This window comes from Blennius ocellaris, assembly GCF_963422515.1.
Source record: "Blennius ocellaris genome assembly, chromosome: 7".
Taxonomy (NCBI): Eukaryota; Metazoa; Chordata; class Actinopteri; order Blenniiformes; family Blenniidae; genus Blennius; species Blennius ocellaris.
Genome location: NC_137656.1, coordinates 12,509,529 through 12,529,222, shown reverse-complemented (window position 1 = coordinate 12,529,222; position 19,694 = coordinate 12,509,529). Strand labels below are relative to the sequence as shown.

Below are 19,694 nucleotides of genomic sequence, written 5' to 3'. Positions count from 1 at the left end.
TTTTTCCCTTGACCTTATTCGGAAAAATGCCTGGATTCCAAACACACCCATAAACAGACAAAGGCAAAGTTGACCTCATGGTCGCGGTAAGGTTATCAGTACACTGGCTGGCCAGCTCAGACTTTATGTAGACAAAAAAGCACAGATATAGACCAACAAGCATGCACTCACGCTCTGTATACTTGCGTGTGCACACAATCACACCCATTTCCCGTAAAGAGAGCTCAGACCAATTCTCATCTTGTCTCTCGTGACTACAAAAAAAGAAAATCACCCTCCCCCACATAATCGTGTGTGCGCGCACACACACACACACACACACACACACACACACACACACACACACACACACACACACACACACACACACACACACACACACACACACACACACACACACACACACACACACACACACACACACACACAGCTGTGAGGGATTCACACAACTGGGTCTTGGACATAAAAACAAACTCAGTCATGCTGAGGAAATTGAAAAGGCCTGAAGGGGGGAGAGAGAGAGAAAGAAAGAAAGAAAGAGAGAGAGAGAGAGAGAGAGAGAGCAGTAGATACTGTACGTAGCACTAAAGCAGTGGGAACTCCCTCTTTAGTCTTTTTCAAAAGGAAGACAGCCCAAAGAGAGCAGACTGTAGGCTTTAAGCACAGCCTGGCAGCAAAGCCAAAGCTCCCTCAACCAGGATTTCATTCAGAGCGGCTCCAAGACCACCATCACTTTGCAGTTTGCTGCTTGCATTGAATGCTGCTACAAATGGGGATTATTAAGAAGAGGTAAAGAAACAAGCCAGAGTGACTGCTTTACTCTTCCAAAACTCCAGAGACGCAAACAACATCCTGAGGTAAGAAAGCGTAACCTGTTTTGATGCATTTTTCTGTTTAACCCCCCCCAAAAAAACACAACATCTGGCCCAGGATTACTACAGTTTATTTATGACAGAGGATTAGAAGCTCCTCTGTGTTTACAGTGCAACTAACACTTTGTGCACGCCACTATTCACATTTCATTGACTTTAAAGGCAGTCTAGATACATGTCAAAGTCAACTTCATGTGCACAAGTCCATAAGAAAGCTTTGCAGACACTTTTCTTACCCTCTGTTTGTTTTATGCATTTCTTTTTTTGTAGGTAACCATGGGAGCAGGAGGGAGAAATGTTGCCTTGTTTATCGCAGCTTTGTTAGTTACAGTGAGTCTGCACGAGATCCAATGCTGTCACACTGGGACGGCCTTGGAGTGTGAGAAGGCTCCCTTTGTCCCCGGTCACAACCTGGCTGGGGAGGGTTTCGACGTGGTGCGGATGCGTCGAACAGGAGCGTACGTCATCAACGTCAAAGCTCATTTGAGCGACAATCACACCTGTACACTGTGCCCCAACCGCTTCCACAAAGGACAGGTGAGGCCCGTAAACTCATGGTGTTTTCTCCTCATTCTGTTCAAACTGTCCATTGATTGCACTTTCTACTTCCTCTTTTCCCTTCCCCTTCAGATTCAGAGGCTACCAGCAGCCGTGCTCGACTGGCGTCCATTCAGTCGCTGTAGTAAGCAGCTCTCCAGCGCCCTACATCACTCCGTGGACTCTCTGCTGCGCAGCTCCAACTCGCTTGTTAACAACAACTGGAATCTGGGTTTGAGCCTCGACAACATTGGCAAGGCCGTGCTCGGAGGAAGCCGCTCGGAAATGGCCAAGTTCGCTCGTTCGCAGCACAGCGTGGACAAAGCCACCTTTGCCATCCATGAAATCAGTTGCACCTACTACAGGTAGAAGGGAAGGAAGTGGGGAAATTAAAGAGGAGATAGAGTGCTACGCAGTATGCTGAGAAATCAAGAATGACGGGGAAACGGAATTCGTCCCATTTGACTCCCTGAAGAGAAAACATGCAGTATGCAGTGTTAGTTTGACATAGCTTACGGTAGTTGTGTGAAGGCAGTTTATGGTTTGTTTCAGTCCCAATTTAAAGGAATGCCTAAATCAAGGGTTCACAAAATGTATTTTTCCTGGAGTCTTCCCAGATCGGCTTTGAGAAAACCTGTGAGCCCCTTCTCTGAATACTGATGGCCATGCTGTCACAAACATACAAAAGCAAAGGCCTAAAAATAAAACCAATGAGTCGGCCCTGCATTCTAAAAACGGTCTCGTTATGGTTTTCTCTGTGCCTCAGGTCTGAAACCACAGGGACAGATTCTAGTAAGCCAATGCAGCACTGCTGAGACATGTCTAAAATCCTGTTGTTCATGAAGACTGTTGCGACATGCTTTGGCATGACTTTTCATGAAACAAATCATGCAAGAAAAAAAAAAAAAAATTTTGTTTTTGCCCGCTATAATTCCAGTTGTGTAAATGAAGATCTTGCTGTGATGACGGCTGCTGACGTCCTTGTTTCAAAATGCCTGAATTTATATTGTCATTGTGTTACGACTGAACTCTGCTTGCGTTGTGTTTTTGTAGCTACAGGCTGGCCGACCATCCCGAGCTGAGTGCAGAGTTCACGAAGCATCTGAAAAGACTCCCACAGAGTTTAAGTACGAGCCAGAATCGAGCCCTGTACAGACGACTTATAGACACCTATGGAACACACTATATTCACCAGGTCAGAGAAACATGAAGGATACACAGCTCATGCCGATTTCCTTTTTTCTTGCAAAGCACAGCATGATGCTATGATTTCTGTTCACTAGGTTCAGCTGGGTGGCAAGGTGAGGCGAGTGACGGCCTTTAGGACCTGCTTGGCCACACTGAAGGGCTTCACAGAGTCAGAAATCAAAAACTGCCTGAATGTTGAGCTCCGGATGGCTCTGGGTTTCATCCCCTCCAATGCATCATTCTCCAATAAGTGCAACGATCTCCTGAAGAGCAACCTGAGCATGGGCTTCTACCAAGGCTTCATGACGCACAAGATCGAGGTTATCGGAGGTGAGCGGTACTTTCCCGACATCCTTTACCAGGAGGATCCATCCGAAGCGTACCACAGCTGGATGAACAGCCTCCATGACAACCCCGATGTGGTTTCTTATGGTATCTTCCCACTGCATCATTTAGTGGAGGACTCACAGATCAGTGAAAATCTGAGAACTGTCGTCACAGAGTATATCAAAGAGAATCAGCTGCAGGAGGACCAGCTTGGTCTGAAGAACTGCTCGCCAACGCCCAATCTGGACCACAACTGCTGTCCTTTGAGGGCCGGCAGAGGGACACTGAGACTGCAGATCCACAGAGCCGCCGGCCTGAAGGCAGACACCTTCACAAAGACCGACGCCTATGTGAAGATCTTCTACAACGGCATGTATGAGGAGACGGACACGATAATGGACGACAATGACCCAGTGTGGAACGCCACTTACGACTTTGGCTCAGTGGAACTGGGTCAGGAGTTGAGATTTGAGGTCTGGGATAGAGATGTGCTTTATAATGACGTTGCTGGAAGGTGTGTTGTTGTTCCAGAGCGAGGGACTCATTCTCTCAGCTGTCAGCTGCGTAAAGGAGTCCTTTATTTCGCCTACACAGCCAAATGTGACACTCACCTGACGGGGTTCAGATGTGGCCGATACTCCCCGAATGCTGAGTAGATACTCAGATTACAGCACAGCATGATAGATTGAGACTGACCTTATATGTTGTGGTTTCAAGGGGTCAGACTTTTTAAACTCATATGTAGAAATTCAGTTCCTATAGCTCTATAGTTTGTCATTGTTTTGGATACTCAAACGTGTATAGTTTGTCTTAGGTGCTATTTAAAAAAAAATACTGAAACCCTCCTACATTCTGTCCTTAGAAGAAGAAAGCTGAGTTGTTTACAATGTACATGCAACACAAAATCTCTAAAGGTAATAAACAAGTGTTTTTTTGGGGGGGTTTGTACAAAAATGAAGACACCTTTATATGTGCAACATCTTATACAGATTTGAATAATAACTGCTCTCTATGAGCCACATAAGAGATAAAATAAGAGTAGATAGACACACATCTCAAAAAATGAAATGGATACATTTGTCAGAACATGTATATTTTTAATATATCTATATTTTTACAAGGTCGCCTGTAATTATGGCAGATGCCTACTTCAGATGATCAGCCAAGGTGGAGTGATCTGCCACTCAAGTTCCCCTTCATTAGGCACACCAGCCAAATCGAACGTAATCCAACCAGACAGCTGTCGGCAGCGCTTCTTGCCTATTTGTTGTTGTCTATCTGCTCGTGTTTTTATTGTATGTTGATTATTAGGTGTGTTGCAGCAAGTTTTAGGGCTGCACAATACTAGGTAAGCATGCAACAATGGTGTCAAGCAGTACGACCGTGATATAATTTACAATAAATAAATACTGACACATTTAAGTTTCCGACCTTTACTTCTTAGGCTCAATTTTACCCATCAACTGTAACTATGCAGTGTTCATTTTTAATCACATTCCAGACTTTGCTCAAAGCATCTCTAGAGTAAAATACTTCTTCACTTTGCCATTTTTAACTCGATGTTTGTGTTTCTGATTTGTTTCCAGCAGGTATGATGTAATAATGCAAAGATGAATGAAAGCATGGTCAATTGTCAACAACAAAAACATGTTTTTATTCATTTTTTTTTTAAACATCCCCCTATTAAATTAAAAGTTCAATAGATCTGTAATTAAATTAGAGGCTTTTGGAAACCAACATTAGATTGAAGATAAAAATGTCAGAGTTGTTTGATCAGCTGAGGCTGAGTGTGTGTAAACAATTACCATCTCTGTGGAAAGAACAAAATGAAAAAGATTAAATCTATGCTTCCTTGATTTATGTAACCATCCTTTTATACAGCCTTATTCAATTGTAAGGGGGAGGGGGGCTTGAGCCGATGTACAGCCTGGACAGGTTCAGCAATTTGGTTCATGTTTCCGGACTGTAGGAGGAAATTAAACTATCTTTAAAAAAAAAATAATAATAAAAAAAAGCCCAGGTACAGGGGGGACATACTAAGTCCACAGAAAATTCGACATAAAGTACAAATTGGGCGAGGCAAGAGTTTGCTGAGACAAGAGCGCTAACTAAAACAGCACTTTTTGAGAATAGGAAGAGAGATTAGACTCCTGAGATCAGCGCAGTCTTAACATTTGATTTCATGTTTTTGTGAGTGAACGTACAGGCCAAACTTGGAGATCCATCGCGGCTTTATGGCTGTCACCACCAGCATGTAAGTAAGTGTGTGCATGTATGTATATATCTTTTTTTTATAGAATCGCAGAAGGCACCACTCATTTATTCCAATATTTATTAGTCAGTTCAAACAGAGGCCTAAAAAACATACAAATGACTTAGTAAAAGCCTTTACAGTAACACTTGAACAGTTAGAAGACATTGGCCACTTAACATAGCACATGGATGCAGCAGCTGGTTCCTTAAATCATCTTTTCTGTGTTACCGGACTCAAGATATTGAATGAACTGGAAACAACAATGAAATGTTATGGATCAGCATTTTTGTCCTCTCTGTTGGTCGCACTAGAAAAGGGTGGAGCACCTACATCAAATATACCTACTACACCCAAACTACTAACAATGAGCCATCAGTTTGCCTCAGCCGATGAATGGTGCTATAATACAACAATAGGATGTAATTTCAGCAGTAAAACGGGGAAAAAAAAAATCTTAGGTTGTCCAATATGCTGCTCTTCAGCCGTCACCATCGTTAACTGCTATTTGGTTGAAGAACCAACACGATTTCCAGGAAACGACACCGTAATGAAAGGCTGGAAAGAAATCTATGGCCCGTTCGCCACCATCTTCATTGGAGTAACTGAATTAAAATTTGCGCACCACTGAGGGGCTTTTTTTTTTTTTTTTATTTCTCAACCAGAAATGTCTTTATTTGAATGCGGATGATAGACTGAATGTGATGTATGCCCCAGACTCTAACTCTTGCTTCACTGCTTGAGCATCCGATCATCGTGTTATTTTTGCAGCTCAGTTTTGCTTCACCTTGAAATACTGGTCATGTCGTCGAAGAAACAGCCGTGTACATATAAAAAGGTGTTTTAGGCACAGCGACCATGTGGCACAGTAAACCTGGTTTCAGTCTTTTTAATGGCAGTATAGTGGGCCGCAGTAGTTCTCAGGCGAAGACACAACAGTGTGCATTTGGAGAACTTATGTCCGAGGAGAGTCATAGGAACACCTTCAAACGACTTCTGTACAGTTTCAAGTATCACATGTCTACGTATCACAGTCCCAGTGAGGCTTTGAGCAATGATGCGATGTCTTCAGGTATGGTTCCCTCACCACCTGGAGAACCAACAGGATTTAATTCAGATATTTTTTTGCGATTGGTTCAGAACTCAGATAAACTAGAAGTCTTCTGGTGCACAGTGCCGCCACACAAATGACGACCGCGCCTGTTTTGCTCTTAGGTTAAGCAGATCCTTGTTAAGAAAGTGAGCAATCATCCAACATGTTTCTTGATGAATAAAGTCAAAGTTGTTAAGACTACCATCACTGTTTTTGCAGTACTGATTTTTACTTTAGAAAAAACACAATATACCATAAACAAATGGCCTTACTTACAGGTAGTTGATTACCAACTACAGGATAATACCTTGGCATTGCAGCTATTAAAGTAGATGTTATGTATTGAATTCTCCTTACCCTGCTCAGCAGCAGTCATGTCCTGCTCCAGCTTTAACTTCTTGAGGCCCAGCTGTAGGATGCAGTCTTCAATGCTGTCCTTACTGATCAGTTTGATGACTTGTACGGTCCTGCCACACACATTGATTGTAGAGCAAATCGATCACTTCACTACATCTGGACATTATGAATGTAACACTTCACCTCAGGATATCCTGGAACTGCAAGTATAATCTATTAGACTACTCACAAACAGTTGAGTTTATTTGATTTCTGGGTGAAATTTATGAAAAATGTAAAAACGTCATCCTACAGTGATACTATGTCATGAAAGTAGAGCAGTTCAGTGAAGGACTATTTAAACACCAATTCTAATTGAACCAGGAAATATATTGGTCGATTCATGAATCAAACACACGTTTTGAATTTTGCCATTAAGCTCTTTGTTAGAGAACAGCAGTTGTGCAAAAAGTACTGAAACATTGAAATGTCGGACATGTGCATTCAAAAGTTTAGAGGCCACATTAAGTTTACTTGTAAAGGTTATAGTGCATTTTAGGTTCATCCTAAAATTTCACCTGAAAGCTGAATATCCCAGACTTTTTGCAAGAATTGTATGTTATTTGGTTGATGGAATCACAAAGTGGTACATTATAGTTGGTGCTTTTGTCCCAAGAGAAGACAGGAAAAATAACTTTGCAGGTCAAACATGACCTCCACACAGATCAAATCTAACCTGGTCTGGCCAACGCGGTGACATCTGTCCTCGGCCTGTTTGTCATTGTACGGATTGCAGTCAATGTCATGCAGGATGACAACGTTTGCAGAGGTGAGGTTGATGCCAAGGCCACCGGCTCGCGTTGATAATAGGAACACAAATATATCAGGATCCGTGTTGAACTCATCAATCAACCCAATCCTGTAAAAACAAAGGGAAAAAAGCCACATACAGGGGGAAATTTTTTTAATAAATAAATAAATAAAACAAGGCCTTTATCTTTAGCCCGAGTCATAGTTCACTTCATCTGTCATTATAATGTTTACTTAAATAAATGAGGAAGTGGCAATGGTATATCCAAAGCAAATTTCTACACGTTGGTGTGAAAGTAAACTATGCATAGATGACAGCCTGTCAGTATTAAACATACACAGCAGAGATGCTGGGAAACTTTTTACGGGAACATTAACAGGATGATGTGTTTTATCCTTCTTTGAGGAATACAACTAGCAGCCGTTTAAAAACTCTTTTATAGCCTTAAAGACAAAACAATTTCTTTGTACAAGTGATCTAGTGACAAAACAACTCGGAAGTCATGATGCTCCACTTTTTTCTTTTTTTAAACCAAACACACCAACAAACTCAAATGTTTAAAGGTGTTCAGTCTAACCTGTCAGCAATTGGTGTAGATCCGTCCAATCTGATGTATCGATGGCCGAGATGTTTCATGAACTCTTCCACGATGTCGAGCATCATGGTGAACTGACTGAACAAGACCACTCGATCTCCCTGTGGATCGACAGGAAACACAACATTTCATCTGTCGTGAAGAGGACACGTATGACTCAATGGCAATCAAGTGCATGCGGTTCAGCGTGTGTATTTATTTACCTGGCCTTTTAGTGAGGACAGCAGCTGTGTAAGGTGGAAGAACTTTCCAGAGTCGAGTAAGAGCTTTTGCTCCAGCTGGTAGGAGCCGATGGAGGAATACTGCCGACACAGACGATGCAGCTCAAAGTCTGACATCACCTCCATGTCCTCCTGGATGAGAGCGGCATCTGCGTCAAAGTGGGTCGGCTCCTGATGAGGAAACGACAAAATAAATATATACATATACCACAGAGATATCATCAGAAAAAGAAGAAAGAGTGACATAAGAGACACTAAAGTGAAAAACTGATTTGTTTGAAAAACCAAACATCACAATCTAAAAAAATTCTTGGCACCAAAGTCCCCCCCCCCCCCCATTGAAATCCAATAATACATTTAATGGTTAAAGTTATTTAAAAGGCTGATGTCTTCAACCAAGTAAGTATAATAGTTTGACAAAGTTAAAGGTTTAACAAAGCATTATGTAAAATCACAAATGGGGAGAGCTATTTCTTAGAGCAAGACTAACTTTGAGCATGAGTTTGCTCATAGCTTTGAGCTTCTCTGTGGTGTAGTACTGCCGGTGAAGCAGAGGGTGGTTGGCCATCTTTCTTAGCTGCATCATCACATTGCATAACTCCCGCTCTGGAGAAAAAAAGACATGCAAGAGATTATTTGTACCAAGTAAAGAAATCATGTGAACGAGAGACCAGCCATTTGAATGGTACTTACTCTCGCCATTGATGGAAGCCTTAAGCTTTTTAAAGAGCTTCTGGTAGAGAACCTGCTGTTTGTCACTCATTGAGCAGAATTCCACAATCTCTTCTTTTGCTGGCAGCTGCTTGAGGACCTAAAATGATGTGGATGCATAATTTTTTAATTAAAGACATAATGTTTGAAAGATATGAATGTCTGAACTTCCCCAGACTGGCTCACCTCACTCTTGACTCTTCTGAGGATGAAAGGTTTCATGATGAGTTTGGCCTGCGCGATACGGTCCCTCTCAAAACGGCTCTGCTCCTCATGGGATTTCTGGCACATCAAGCATTTCAATCAGATTAAATGTAAAATAAATGACCAGATTTATCATGGTTCGCACGTCTATGAAGCCTGCACAACACTCTTGTACATTCTGTATCTGAAATGCGCTTCTTGGATTTTAATTTTAACATTAGTATATAAGCATAAATCTATTTCCAATTCAAAGGTAAGGAAGCCTCTATATTGCCAAACAAATCTTGAGAACCGTCCAAAATGACATGGGGTGCCTGTTATTGGTTCAAACTATGAACTTGAACTTTAAAACCAAATTCTAACCATAGAAAACATTTTGGAGAGCTGTGTCGTGGAGCTGGAGAACATAGAAGGCATGATGAAGTTCAGAAGAGACATCAGCTCCAGGAGGTTGTTCTGTAAAGGCGTTCCTGTCAGCAGCAGGCGATGCTCCGCCTACAGGGAAAGAATTGAGCCAAAACGAGTGGATAAAAGATATCAGACGTATTGGATGACGAAGGTGGTGTGAAAACGCCTCAGAATGTGGTCGTCAACCTACATTGATGGACATGAGGTGGCGGTAACGCAGAGAGTTCATGTTCTTCAGCATGTGGCCTTCATCAAACACAGCATACGTCAGGCGCAGCTTACGAAACAGGCTTCGGTCATTGTCGTTCCCTATTGCTAAGTTATACCTGTTAAAAACAAATAAGTCAACGACGTGAGCTGAAATTTGACTGCGGCATGTTTTACTGTTGTGATCAGCGGGGTGGACGCTTACGTGGTAACAATGACGTTGAAGTCCACATCTTCGTTGAGGATGTCGTGTCTGAGGTAGCGGCGGTCTTCCATAGATCCTGTACACAACACAAAGTCACACGCTCCTATAGGAAATATACATATATCACAGTGCAAATATTTTTTGTAATAGTTGACATTCACCCATATGAACATTCCCTTATCACTGAGGTGGTGCGGGTTGTCACGGTTGAGCAGATATCAGATCGAACACATCCTACAATCTCAAAGCAGACCTGGAAACTGCCTTGTGTTTTTAAATTGAAGACTGCTCTTCTTAATGAGTACAACTGGGTGCCGTTGGGGAGAATCTGTTGCAGAGTTTCTAATCTAATCGAAGCTGCAATCTTTGGAAGACTGGCACTTACATTTGTTTATAAATTCAATTGATGACAGTGTCTTGTTTTTCTCATTAACATGGACTTGTGGAGAAGGATATCTCTCCGTACAAGCTGCCAGACATCGCTTAATCATAGTGAATACTCCAATTCCATGGTCAGTTTCGGGGTTAAATATAAGGAGGGTAATGCAAGTGATTTGTTTGGGTAGAAGATGTGAATTTAGAGTCTTACCATAATACACTAGAACTTTGAGATCTGGACACCATAGCTTCAGCTCTCTGACCCAGTTATCTACATCAGAAATGCATAAGAACAGATGTATTAATGGCACATAGAAGCAAGCAGGATTTAGATGCGAGATATGCGGAGGATATTACCCAGTGTAGAGGCAGGCACAGTGATGAGGTGAGGACCCTCGATCCCATTCTGGTACAACTGGGCCAGAAATGCTATGGCTTGGATAGTTTTGCCTAAACCCTGAAAAATGCAAAAAAAAAACATCATCTTAATTCTAAAATAGCCAAATTACATAATCTGCTGTTTTTAGTTTCTCTCTTTAATCTCAACTTTGATTGTTTATTCATCCGCAACAAGATCAACTCCGATAATGACAGTGAAAATAATGCACGTTTTTTTTGATAAAGTTGTTTTTCTCAACACCTCAGGAAGTTCAGTGAAATCTTACCATTTCATCAGCGAGGATGCCACTAAGTTTGTGTTCATGAAGAAGCAGCAGCCACTTTAGACCAATCAGCTGATAAGGTTTCAGCTCAAACCTGGAAAAAAAAGAAGTAAAAAAAAGTTGAAAAGGGCTCCTATAAAAAGTTACTTGGACCTTTACCGAGACAGACTCTTTAAGATATGCAGACCAACTGACCCCCAACACCATTCAAATGCAATGTTGAATTGTTATGCAACATGAGCTTCCGATTGATTTAGATACGAGACAAAAGCTGCATTTAAGGAATTCTTATGTCCTAAATGCTAACACATTTAACACATTTTGGAATTGATGAAATTATCGATGAATATCAAAGTGAAGGTGAAACACTGAAGACGTGTATTAAATATTAAAGCAGTTGGAGGCTTCCTCCTATTTTATCCTTTTCTGTGCTTACATTGCCTCCAAACCTGTGGTTTTCAGCTCATTCTCCCACACTTTGACAACCCGCCCTCCATGTTTTTCTCTTCATCAATTCAAAGATGTGGTTGAATGTACATTATGTGAACATTTGACTCACTGGTTGTTGAGTATACTGGGCTGCTCCAGGGTGCCTGTGCCCTGATCAGTGACTGAAGTGACCCGTTTGACCATCTTTGAAGAGATTGTTTTACATTTGGACATGAGCCCCAGCACGACACGCCGCTCTTTGAGGACGACTCTGCAGCCAACTAGCAAGTCTTCTGAAAGTCCATTGTCCTTGTGGAAAGCGTCAAGCTGAAGAAAAAAAACAAAACAATATTATTAGGAACTAGTTCTTGTGTCAGAACATTGTAAAACAGATCTGTCTGCCATGATGACTGTTTTTTTATATCATGCATTGGAAAGGTTACAAGACCATATTAAGAACAAAATAAACAGAGGAAACTAACAGGAAATTAACCGTATTTGATTTATACAAGAATATAAAATACTGCATTTCTTTGCACTAACAGACAGCGAGTATCAATGCTATTTAACAACACTGCCAGATTTGTTTACTCTGGTGACAACTGCATGTTTGAAAATGAATTATTCAGCATGCGAAGTCTACTGTACAGTTAAGTGTCTAATCTCGGCATGCGTGACAGACATCATGTTCTCAGTGAGTAAATACAAGATGAACTGAATGGTGTGAAGCCTGTTCCCACATCAGGCTTCTGGCCTGTTGTATTTGATCACACGATAACATCTTACCAGACTTTGCCAGCTATGAAAGGGTCTCAGCTCCACAATCTTCTGGGCTTTTTTAATTGAGCACCCAGAGATCAGCGACAGCTCGTCTGTGGAGGCCTCCTGAAAAAACGTCACTATCTCCTTCTTGCCTTCCGTCATCCCAGGTCCCGTGTCCAGCTCGTCATCCGAATCATCGAAGCCACTGCTCAAAGATCCGTCGTTGTCTTCGCCCTCAGAACTGATGGGCTCATTTGAATTGCGTGCCTTAATCTTTCTCTCTGCTGCCTGCTTCTTAGCTATACTGGTCCCGCTGGCGAACCTGGACAGCATCTGGGCAGCGTGTGAAGAGGAAGTGGCCGGCTTAGCAGAGGACGGTGGATCACTTTTGGGAAGCGATGTGGACGTAGATGAAGTGCTAATTGTGATTTTTGGCCCTTTCTCGTCATCCGAGTCGTTGTAGTCTTCGCTGTCCTCTGTCGCGTCCGTGTCACTGATCTCAAAGACAATGGGGTCTCCTTGTTTTTTAGAGTTTCTGTGGACTCCACTTCCTTTGCTGTTCTTTGTAGATTCCGAGTCATCTGTACTATCATCTGTACTATCATCTGTACTATCATCATCCGACTCGCTGACATCGATGTAGATTTTAGAGTCCTTCTGGTTTGTCCTGTTTTTACCATCTTTGTGATGCCTGGGCTTTTTGTGGCTTATTTTTGACTTGTCTTTGCTCTTTGTCTTGCTGTTCTTCTTTTCTTCGGACTCAGGTGAAGTGAAACTGGAGTTATCTGGTGTCGGAGGGAAAAAGCCCATATTAGATTCAATAAAACATTACATTTACCAGTCCACACACAGGTGTCGTGAATTCAAAGATGACCATTTAGAAGACGGCACGTGACAGATAGTATTTGCACCTGGATCGGAGAATATTTGTAAAACCTGCAGACAATCTTCAAAGTTCCAGTTGTGTTCCTGTAGCACCATCCGCAGCTCCTACAACAAGAAAAACATATACTAGTATCATGATTACTGCTTTTTGTTTTCTTTTTTCACTATTATTTCTATTTAGGGCTTCACTTCTATTAGCTATACAAATTAATGTTGTCTTTGAGTTGAATGCATTCACGTTTTTAATGTTACAAAAAGGGGGCAAACACAGACGACATAGGCAGGAGGTGCACAACATGGAGGCAGACAAGCCACTGTTGATAGAGACGCATATTAAAACAATATTATCAGAGAGACATCAAGTGTACCACGGGCTCCTTTGTAACAAACTTTCTGAACGGCTAAGCATTACATGATTTACCTTTCATGAAAAGGAACATTCATACATACTGTGTGAAGAAGCACACACACACATATACATACATATATATAAACACACACATATATATATATATATATATATATATATATATATATAAATAAAAGAACAAAGAAGCATTTCTTAAGCTGAAAAGCCTCAGAATTTTCAAAATCCAAGTTCTTTGCACCGTCCACTGTTCTAAGAACAAACCCTGCAGGCAGCTCACAAGTCTTGAAATGGAGTTTACGATTGAGAATGGAGATAAGCAATATGGGGAAACTTATCACATTCACTTTGTAGCGATTCCCCTTCATGCAAGATGCCATAATATTTCAATGAAACCATGAATGCCAGAACATTTTTTTTAGAGTCAGGTGTGAAGTTTAGGAGCTCCAAGAGGCAAGCGTCTACCATTACAGTGACACAATATGAAGATGTGATGTTAGACAGACAATAGTAGATTGTGAAATAAATGAATTGAGAAAAAAACAAAATAGAGGCATTTCAACATTTGTCTTTACCTCTTTGTCCTGGTCGGGAAACTTTTTTTGCAGTCTTCTGACCATGGCTTCCTGTTTCTCCCAGCTGCAGTCTTTCGCCCCACTTTCTTCGTCAGAGGCCTTCCAATAAACATACAAACAATATCAATGTTTCACTAGTTCACGTCACTTAAACCTACAATTCAGTGATGCAGAGAAGGAAAATCAAAAACCAAAGATTTGTCTCGCTAATTGTTGCATATATTAAAAGATGTACATCCTGCTTCAACAAATCTGCTTAACCAATGAAACCAAACACGTAGGTAGTATATGCTACATATTTATAACCAAGGCCTTGTAAATATTTCAACCTGAACGCTAATATGGCAGAATCTGAAAAAGGCACACTTGTTAAAGTCCGAATCACACAGCCATTGATCTTACCGCTGATGTTTTTTTCTTTTTACTGGACTGAATCACTTCACTTTGCTCAGAGCTGCTGGATTCATCCTGCTTTCTCTTTCTGCTTTGATTCGGTGCTGCGAAGACAAAAGGATATTTTCCACATGATCTTCCTAATTTCCTGAAACGATTTCTTACACATGCACACCAGGTACAACTGTGACGTTTTCAAAAATGTAAGTCTTGAAATTATAAGACTGTTAGGTAAAAAACCTGCAAGAATGAGAGAAGAGAGACAACAACAATAAGTCAGCTTGTACAAGGACAGAGAAATGAATTCACCTCAGGAGCTGAAGTTCATCGATCTGCAAAGATCTTCACTTCGCTGCCCAGTTTTATTAAAAGTTAAAGTAGGCGGTTACATTTTCATGCAAAGAAGATGTCCCCCGGCCCAGAGGCCAGAGACCTTGAAGAGTCTCAGAGTGGTACAGTTTCAATAATACAAAGACTCGTGCCCTTGCAGGTGTGAAACAGTGAACAGTGGTTATAATAGACATGCATTAATCAACGATAACTTACAAAATGTTAATTCCCATTATATCAAGTACCGTATTTTCCGCACTATAAGGCGCACCTAAATACCTCAAATTTTCTCAAAAGCTGCCAGTACGCCTTATAACCCGGTGCGCCTTATATATGGAAGAAGTGCTCTACTCGAGACTGCTATTTGACAGCTGAACAACCAGAAGCTTATATTTTGACAACTCTAACTTCGCAACCGGATCTTCAGAGCGGACGACACTCCACACAACACATTCATCCCTCATGGTTGCACACCAACATTCTAAAAAACCAAAATAAACTAGATGAAGTAATTACTCCCTAAACTGGGGAACAAAAACACAGCATAAACACAATCAACACAACACCAAGCCCAACAACAACCCACAATAACCTCCAACAACACAAAACATGAAATCCCATCATGCCTTGCATCCTGAGATCCTCAGTGCAGCCGATAGCTGCAATGAATTATGGGAGTTTCTGTTTGTGGTGTTTTAAATGCAATTATTGGGGGTTATATTTGGTTTGTGGTGTCGGTAATAATTGTGTTGTGTTGTGTTTTTGTTGCTTAGTTCATGTAGTTTAGTTTATTACCGGTAGTTGTAAGTTGTCAACCAGCAGTGAAGAAGGTTTTGTGTGTAGTGTCCTCCTGGCATAGGCTGCAGGTAGGACTATCAAAATAAAGTGCGTGCACCTCTCTGGGTGTTAGAATCAGTGGAAAATGTAACCTAATGGCTTTGAGCTATAAAGGTTGCTGACCACTGGTCTATTCCATGCACCTTATAATGCGGTGCGCCTTATATATGAACAAAGTTGTAAATTATGTCAATCAATGTAGGTGCGCCTTATAGTGCGGAAAATACGGTACTAATAATAAACATAAAGTACAAATTCACCTAACAAAGACAAATAGATCAACAGGAAGAAACACAGACTGTATATTATCCTCGTAAAACATTTTAGAAGAAAGCTATTGACTTTAAACTACAATTTTGTCACACTGCTGTTTAAAGGTATACAGGAGGATTTTCAGGAATTTTAGGAAAGAACCGCCCTCTCCACCGTTTGAAAAAAATGCGCATGCGCAACGCTGTACCTGCTCCCGAGACGGAACGCCTACTAAAACGCGTGCGAGAGACATGCACGAGCCCAGTTCTCCTCGTGCACGCTCTGTTTACAAGTCACAAGTCGGCATCGCTCACATAAGCTCACTTTACAAGAAGATTTGCACCAGAGGGGGTGAAACTGTGTAAAAATGTCCGAGAATAATGCGTCGGGTCGGCCACCGGCATGATGAGGACCGTGTGGAGTGAGCTGCGCGCAGGGACGAGCACGTACAACGGGCTTAGGTCATATATCACCAGTATGATTGACAATTGGGAGGACCAGTTATTTTGATGATCCACCCGGAAGAAGAAAATCCTCTACTATACCTTTAAGTTAAGATGGAATTACCTTCTTTATCGCCAAACTGGATGAGGCAGGCAGCTACTGCTCCTTCCATCGTGCTTGTATCCTGGACCACCTGAAAGACAGAAAACAACAGGATTTTAAATAAGCTAAACGTCGACTTTAAAAAGAGATTTTGTCTCATCAATTATAGAAGTTGCATCATTTCCCACCAACAAATATTTACCCCAAATCAGAATGAATTTGTTGAATTGGGCCATAGATTAAGGTGCGTTATAATAAAATAGCTGTAAATCGACTTGTGAATGTTCGATGTGCAGAAAAGGAGATAACAGAAGAGCACACCATATACACACATATATATATATATATATATATATATATATATATATATAGTCTCATATTGATCTCTCTTAATTGGCTTCCTATGAAATGGCAGAATATGATTTAACATAATTTTTTTTTTTTTTTACATACAACACTGTTAACAAGGCTCCATCACATTTCAGAGAGCTGCTGGACATATATTATGGGATAAGACCGCTTTGTGTTGTCTGAATGCTGTTTATTGAAAATGTTGGGAGGCCTTGATTACACAAAACACTTGTCTTTTACGTCCCACTCAGAATACTTTCATATAGCAGATTTGCCTGCATCAATGTTTTGTATTGCCTTCTCTATTCTTCTTCTCTGCATCTTCCAGTAGGACCTCTGACAGTAGAACTAGAAGTTTGTGATTTGTGCCTCTTTCCTCCAAGTCCACAGTGAATGAATTAGCTTACTGACTGAAATCAATTTGTTGGTTTGTTACCGTCTGACTTTATTGTTTTTCCCTCTACCAATCCCCTAACCCTCAACTGAAACAGCAGAAAGCCACCACCTTTGAGCAATGTTCTGCAGAGGTTGCTTCCTGGCAAAGATGGAGTGTTTCCTCTCCACTATCACCTAAACTTGCTCAAGTGCCATGTACCATGTAGCAATGTCACAATTGGTGCTATATAAATGAAATTGATTTGAATATATCGACTCACCTTCAGCACATCATTTCTACTGAGCTGAGGAAACATCTCAAGCAGTCTGTTCACTTTGTTGTCGTGTTCGTCCTCGTCATCGGTGTGATCCGATGCCTCATTTTTGGACGCACTACCTTCAGAGTTTCTGCAAAAAAAAACAAGAAGCTTGTCAAACAATGTGTTTCAGAAATACGGTGACAATAAATGAAAGTTAAATTATTCTACACAGAACTTACTTTTTCCCCATTAATGAAATGTGTTTCTTAGGTTCAGAAACAAGCCCATCTTTGTCTAAATCAATAGGCAGAACGTCCTCAAATACAACTCCTCTGGGATGGGACTTCGGTGCGCCCTTAGCAGGTGTCATCTTAGCTGAAAAATAATACAGTAGAAACATATTGGTTGATTGCATTCATGTCAGTAACTGATAACATGAAACAAGATCACTCCCTTCACGGCCCGTTTGTGAAACAATGTAATCTAACTCAAATTCGACATTTACAGTTGGACTTTTGGCAAAATACTGTACTGTCACACATGCCACTTTGGTCCATCATACTGTACAAAGTGTGGGCATTACAGACCTAGTTCTAGTACTATTGTAATATGGTCAAAAAGGTTAGGGAAGTAAGCCTACGACCAGAAGTTTGTTGGTTTAAATCCCCCTAGTGACAAGTAAGTGCTGTGGGTCGATGAGCAAGACCCTGAGCCCTCAATAGCAGCACAATGGAAATCAAGTGAAACATTTAACATGCAGACGATATGATGAAAGCAAACAGTGTAACACTTGAAAACAACAGTCATGTCTTCATGGACATAATCATAATAGAAGTGTGAGGTCAACAAGTCATCAGGTAACCATTTCAGTTAGGAACACTGTACAGCTACCCAAGCATAACAACAATGGTAGTGCAGCAGAAGCTGTATTTTGCTTACATTAACAATGGACTGACATCTCTGTCTTAACATAAAAGTTAGGCAAAACGTCTGCCTATTTTACCAGTCTGAGCAGTTCTGATGATCTGTAAAATATAACTGATATGGGCAGGTTCACAAACCAATGCCACTGTGGGAGTTGTGTAAAATATTTAAAATGAGTCAGTGTGTAAATACGACAACAACTAAAAATATCAATAAAGTTTACACTGTGTCGCCAGTGTCTTATATACAGAAGGAAAAAATAAGACAGAAATGAGAAACATCATTCGAGTGTGACGTGTGTGTACATTTCATATTTCCACATTGCTGGACCGACAGGACCGCTTTCCTAACTGCACAGGTCGTGTCTGAACTTGTTCTGGACAGCTGCACCACATGGTCACTTTAGCAGCATCAATAACAGTGTGTGTGTACACCTGGATTGTTGTGGAGAATCGCGGTTACGAAACAACCATCATCGTTACATCATTGACGGTGCTGCTAACGATAGCATGTCCGACACATCTGGACAGGAGCGGGTTGCACGACACCACTCACCCGGCTTGTTCTCCTTCTCAGACTCCGGACTATTAGATCCGCTGTCCTGCTCTTTGTTCGTTGTCTTCTTCTCGAAACGAAAGCGGTCCAAATTGAAGAGACTCATGTTAGCCAGTTGGTTTCTTTGTCTGTTCCTCCTCGGCAGGCTTTTTTTTTTTTTCTCCTTTTCTGTCAGTGTTCCTGAAACCGGCTAACGAGCGTCACACGCTAGCTCGCGAGGCACGGCAGCAGTTAGAGGCTGTGACACAGCTTCGTATTTAACTCTGCTTGTTTCAAACCGACTAACTAATGTCGGTGGTTCAAGACTTGAGACAACGTATTATTTCTGGCTTTAATTAGTTTTTTAATGCCTCCCGGCCGCAGCCGGTTTCCCGCGAACTCACACAGCTCACTGGACGGCTTCTTCTTCGGCACTTCCTTAATATTATTTACAGAAGCAGATAAACGACATCACGGCCCCTTCACTGCCACCTGGTGGATTAGAATATGAGTTACATGTAGCGCCACCATTAATACTACTTTTACCCTGAATATGGCAAGTTACCATAAATCGTCACTTCTAGGTTTTTCTGATTTTTTAACCAATTGATGCAAGGTCATGGAGCTTAAAGAATAGACAATTTTTCTTTCAAAATATCACACACAGATTTTATTTTAAGACACAATACCCAGTGAGGATCAGGATAAGACTGTAAGGTTTTAGAAGCTTTCTCAACGATTTCCACCTATTCAGAGATTTCATCCATCTATCCAATAAACAAAGAATCAACAAAAGACTTAAAGACATATATAATTTTTGGTTTGCGGATCCCTGCTTTAAAAGGTTATTTTATATCATGCTTGTCAT

General features: G+C 41.2%; 2 protein-coding genes across 2 annotated transcripts; one reads left to right on the top strand and one right to left on the bottom strand.

The window, feature by feature from the left end:
- Positions 1 to 648: 648 nt before the first annotated feature.
- On the top strand, positions 649 to 4,760 carry prf1.5 (perforin 1.5). The gene is made up of 5 exons (XM_080499389.1): positions 649 to 857; positions 1,143 to 1,409; positions 1,503 to 1,774; positions 2,463 to 2,604; positions 2,693 to 4,760. The coding sequence occupies exons 2-5, from the start codon at positions 1,149 to 1,151 to the stop codon at positions 3,578 to 3,580; spliced, it is 1,563 nt and encodes a 520-aa protein (XP_080355515.1). The 5' UTR covers positions 649 to 857; positions 1,143 to 1,148; the 3' UTR covers positions 3,581 to 4,760.
- Positions 4,761 to 5,263: 503 nt separating this feature from the next.
- On the bottom strand, positions 5,264 to 19,226 carry smarcad1a (SNF2 related chromatin remodeling ATPase with DExD box 1a). Its single transcript, XM_080500056.1, has 23 exons — positions 18,848 to 19,226; positions 17,608 to 17,743; positions 17,390 to 17,516; positions 16,404 to 16,473; positions 14,427 to 14,521; positions 14,025 to 14,123; positions 13,109 to 13,187; positions 12,222 to 12,982; positions 11,566 to 11,762; positions 11,010 to 11,100; positions 10,702 to 10,801; positions 10,556 to 10,615; positions 9,967 to 10,042; positions 9,745 to 9,880; positions 9,510 to 9,641; positions 9,129 to 9,224; positions 8,925 to 9,042; positions 8,722 to 8,837; positions 8,214 to 8,402; positions 7,993 to 8,111; positions 7,341 to 7,523; positions 6,626 to 6,735; positions 5,264 to 6,265 (listed from the first exon to the last, which is right to left on the bottom strand). Exons 1-23 carry the CDS (start codon positions 18,951 to 18,953, stop codon positions 6,204 to 6,206), a joined length of 3,258 nt encoding a protein of 1,085 aa, XP_080356182.1. The 5' UTR covers positions 18,954 to 19,226; the 3' UTR covers positions 5,264 to 6,203.
- Positions 19,227 to 19,694: the final 468 nt, after the last annotated feature.